Source organism: Kryptolebias marmoratus, linkage group LG15 (assembly GCF_001649575.2).
Source record: "Kryptolebias marmoratus isolate JLee-2015 linkage group LG15, ASM164957v2, whole genome shotgun sequence".
NCBI classification, from domain to species: Eukaryota; Metazoa; Chordata; class Actinopteri; order Cyprinodontiformes; family Rivulidae; genus Kryptolebias; species Kryptolebias marmoratus.
The window spans coordinates 1,825,184-1,829,836 of record NC_051444.1 but is presented as its reverse complement, the minus strand read 5'-3'; the positions used below and the strand labels follow the sequence as shown (position 1 = coordinate 1,829,836).

The 4,653-nt window shown below is 46.7% G+C and overlaps 1 protein-coding gene across 3 annotated transcripts in view; it reads right to left on the bottom strand.

The window, feature by feature from the left end:
- Positions 1–4,653, bottom strand: part of itgb6 (integrin, beta 6) — an 18,752-nt gene that overhangs the window by 13,302 nt on the left and 797 nt on the right. The window contains exons 2-8 of one of the 3 annotated variants that reach the window (XM_037979928.1): positions 3,721–3,790; positions 3,497–3,576; positions 1,780–1,978; positions 1,438–1,684; positions 750–918; positions 515–676; positions 349–444 (exon numbers count right to left, since the gene is read on the bottom strand). In XM_037979928.1, coding sequence (XP_037835856.1) covers positions 349–444; positions 515–676; positions 750–918; positions 1,438–1,684; positions 1,780–1,978; positions 3,497–3,576; positions 3,721–3,775 — 1,008 coding nt within the window. In that variant the 5' untranslated portion in view covers positions 3,776–3,790. Of the gene's footprint in view, positions 1–348; positions 445–514; positions 677–749; positions 919–1,437; positions 1,685–1,779; positions 1,979–3,496; positions 3,642–3,720; positions 3,896–4,653 lie in introns of those variants that run through there. The other 2 variants (XM_017403748.3, XM_037979929.1) reach the window with 2 other exon arrangements.

Genomic DNA, 4,653 nt, shown 5'->3' with positions numbered 1-4,653 from the left:
CGTGGGAACTCGGTGGGAACTCGGCGGGAACTCGTGGGAACTCGGTGGGAACTCGGCAGGAACTCGTGGGAACTCGGCGGGAACTCGTGGGAACTTGGTGGGAACTCATGGGAACTCGGTGGGAACTCGGCGGGAACTCGGTGGGAACTCGTTGGGAACTCGGCGGGAACTCGTGGGAACTTGTGGGAACTCGTTGGGAACTCGTTGGGAACTCGGTGGGAACTCGGCAGGAACTCGGTGGGAACTCGGCGGGAACTCGTGGGAACTCGTGGGAACTCGTTGGGAACTCGTTGGGAACTCGGTGGGAACTCGGCAGGAACTCGGTGGGAACTCGGTGGGAACTAGTACCTTATAATTGTTCATCTGCTCGTTAGTCACAGCAAATATCAGCAGGATGTTGTTCTCCACCAGCTTGTCGATCAGCTGGCCCAGAGTCGGGTACTCCTGGACAGAAGGACCAGTTTGAAACAGAGTCGGGACGACTCCCAGCGAGTCGTTTCTCGTGTCAGTTTACCTGCAGCGTGGACTCGGAGTATTCGTTGTTTCCATCCAGGTGACACTTCCCGTCGTTTGGGATCACGATTCCGGCCATCTTACTGTCCATCCCGAAGTGCGAGTCGGCGTCGCTGACAAACACCAGCAGGCGCATCGAGTCGTTCCTCCAGCCTATCCTGTCCTGCGACAGAAACATCCGCGTTGACTCGCCGGCGAACGGCGAACCAACGCCGGCGAAGACGAGTGGATCTTACCCCGCAGACGGCCGCCTGCATGATGGCGTCGAAGCCGCACTCCGGCACGTCGACGTTGGCCGAGACGCGCTGCTTGGCCACGATCTCGTTGAACTCGTCGGTTCTGCTCGTCAGAGACAAGCCGTGTTTGTAGCCGAACGTCGGCAGGCAGCTCATCCCGGGGCTGTCGCTGCAGGACAGGAAATAAACACAAAACAGGGAAGGTTTTTACTTCCTGTTAGGAAGTCACGGCGTTTAAACGTTTTCATGACGTACCAGAAACAAAACGATGTTTGGTTTTTACGAGCAGCGTTCACCTTTGACCTTTAGCTCAGAGTCTCGTTCAGTAGCTTCCCCCCAAAACTCGTTTTACTCGTTAAAAACAGACGACACGACTCGACCGTCTCTGATTAAAAACAAGCGTTTGCAACAAGCTACAAGAGTTAGCAGGTGAAAGATAGCCAGCTCGTTAGGGAGGCTACTAACCAGCTCGTTAACGACTAACGGAGTCTGTTGACTTTAGTGTTTTACTTCAACTAAATGTAAATTTCTGTGCATTAAACTATAAATAAAATGTTATTTTGGTTTATTACACTCATATAACCTTTAATTATTATCAGGTAACAAACTTTGTTTTCGTGTTCGTTTCTCAAACTGACCCATTCCTAGTTTGCATCATTCTGCTCAGGCTTTAATAGTTATCAAACACCTGCAGGGGTTCCTCAGGTCCGCCTCCGTGATCCGGATGAACGGAAGGACCGGTTTCTCCACGAACGAGCCGAAGCCCATTCGAAACTTGCTGGTGAGTTTGGACATTTCTTTCGCCAGCGAGGAGCCCAAGTCTTTGATCATGCTGAGGTCATCGATCATGGACGCCGACAGGTCCATCAGGTAGTAGATGTCCACAGGATAGTCCTCCGTGTGTTGGACTCTCACCTGAAACGTCACCTCGCTGCCTGGGAAACAAACAAACAAACAAACAAACGACATGAATCCAGTTTGTCGTCGGCCCGATTCCAGCAGCGGCGCGTGAAAAACGTGAAGTTCGAACCGGGCCGCAGATTGAGGGACATTTTCTGTGGCGAGATCTGAGTGCTGTTCGTGTGATTCGTCTTCCTGCCGAGCGGTTCGTCTCGCAGGATCTGGCTTCTGGAACCGGGGAACTGCAGGTGACCTTCGGCGCATCCTTTCTCTAGCAGCGCGTCCGGCGAGTCGCATCGCTCCGCGGCCGAACACCAGTCGGTGAAATTCTGGGAGGTGGAGGAAAACGCCGCAGATTGTTTAAAGAGCAAAACTGAGAAGGTTGTAGAGCGTTTCGTCCAATCAGCTGTTTAATAAACTGTTAAAAAAATGAGAAGTTGACCGATTAGTTTTATTTCTACGGCTGATTACAGAGCAGCTGGTGGCCGATTTTTTCAATCAGTATGTAGTTTTCCATTGAACAAAATAAAAGAATAATTGTTTAGATTAAGTAAACATATATTTAACTTGGATAATTAAAAATAATATACAGAAGAGTGTTTTTGCTTAAAAATGACAAATTGTGGGCTCGATGCAAACGTATCAATAAGAGGATAATGGGACAAAAATCTTTAACTTTCAGGATTTGTGAGTAAAAACACAGAAATATCTTTATTCTGTCGTTGTTTCTAAAATGTTTTTTCATTTTATTTAAATAAGTAATGAAAAGGATGGAAATAAATGTTTAATTATTTTGTTTTGGATCTAAAATCAAGAAGAAAATCTAAAAGATTTATTCTCCTTTTTGAACCGATTTTATATTTGCATATTTAAGAATATTTATAAATTTTTATTTTAAATAAAAACTTGGAACCAACAATCAGTTAATAGTCATGAAAATAAATCACAGTTTCAGCAAATTGATGCTAAATCACGAGGCGAGGCTCCTTTTATTCATTAAAAGCTTCTTATCGGGTTGTTTTCTGCAGTACTGGTTCTGGATTTACTGGGTATCGGATCAGAACCATCAGTACCGGCAGCTTCATGTCTCTGACTGATAACTGAGGAAGACTGCTTTCCAGTTTCTCACAGAAGTGACCGATATCGGCCTGCAAGCGGAGTAATCTGTTCGGCTGATTAATCGTTTCGGCTGATTAATCGTTTCGGCTGATTAATTGTTTCGGCTCATTAATCGTTTCGCTGATTATCGGTTCGGCTGATTAATCGTTTCGGCTGATTAATCGTTTCGGCTCATTAATCGTTTCGCTGATTATCGGTTCGGCTGATTAATAAGTTCGGCCAATTAATTGTTTCGGCTGATTATCGTTTCGGCTGATTAATAAGTTCGGCCGATTAATTGTTTCGGCTGATTAATAAGTTTGGTCGATTAATTGTTTCGGCTGATTATCGTTTCGGCTGATTAATAAGTTTGGCCGATTAATCAGTTTGGCTGATTAATCGGTTCGGCTGATTAATCGTTTTGGCTGATTATCGTTTCGGCTGATTAATAAGTTCGGCCGATTAATTGTTTCGGCTGATTATCGGTTCGGCTGATTAATAAGTTCGGCCGATTAATTGTTTTGGCTGATTATCGGTTCGGCTGATTAATCAGTTTTGCTGATTAATCGGTTCGGCTGATTAATCGTTTTGGCTGATTATCGTTTCGGCTGATTAATAAGTTCGGCCGATTAATTGTTTTGGCTGATTATCGGTTCGGCTGATTAATCAGTTTGGCTGATTAATTGTTTCGGCTGATTATCGGTTCGGCTGATTATCAGGTGCACCTGTAAATAAAGCGAGGTTCTTACCTGCTGCGAGCACCAGGCGCAGCGAGGGCTCAGCTGCAGACACTCATCGCAGCTCGCGGCGCTCCGCCCCGAACACGATCCTGAACACGAGAACCGAACGTTGACATCAGAACCCGGAGAACCGAACATCTGTCAGCAGTTCTAACTGTGAGAAGAAAGTCCGTCCAGGAGCTGCAGGTCGTCTCTTCCTAATAATCTGTAATCTTCCTTTGTCTGAGTCTTACCCTCCACAGAACCGATCCAGAACCGCAGAACCAGGCCCAGCAGTAGAAGCCACATGAGTCCGTGAGGTTCCTGTGAGGAGAAACAGAAGAAGAAGAAGTTTCAGGTCGGCTCAGGGGCTACTTGTCCAACGCCATGTCTTCCACGACTGAGAGGAGAGCAGGAGACCCGCAGCACCTGGAGAGGAGGAGGAGGAGGAAGAGCTGTTACCTGCGCTGCTACTTCCGTCCAGGTGAGAACAGGAGGCGGAGCCAAGAGTAAAACACACATTTCTGTTTCACAGCTTCTCCCTTCGACTCGTTTTATTTCCTCTGAACTTTGGACGAGTTTTACAGGAACAGGATTTATTATTGGACAGAGAGACAGAGAGACAGACAGGCAGAGAGAGAGACAGACAGACAGACAGGAGGACAGAGACACAGAGAGACAGACAGGAGGACAGAGAGAGAGACAGACAGACAGACAGGAGGACAGAGAGACAGAGAGACAGACAGGCAGAGAGAGAGACAGACAGACAGACAGGAGGACAGAGAGACAGACAGGCAGAGAGAGAGACAGACAGACAGACAGGAGGACAGAGAGACAGAGAGACAGACAGGCAGAGAGAGAGACAGACAGACAGACAGGAGGACAGAGAGACAGACAGGCAGAGAGAGAGACAGACAGACAGACAGGAGAACAGAGAGACAGAGACAGACAGAGAGAGACATGAGGACAGACAGACAGGAGGACAGACAGGTTACCGCCAGTAAAATCTTTAACAGAACATGTGAAAAACATCTCTTTTCCCATTTTTCACATCAGCGTCTCTGAATCAGGCAGGAAATGTGCAAAACGTTTTTTTCACATGATGTAAAAAAACACATCAGTGATCTGACGACCTCGGAGGATTTTATCTTTACTGGACTTTAAACGTAGATTTATTTATTCTGTAA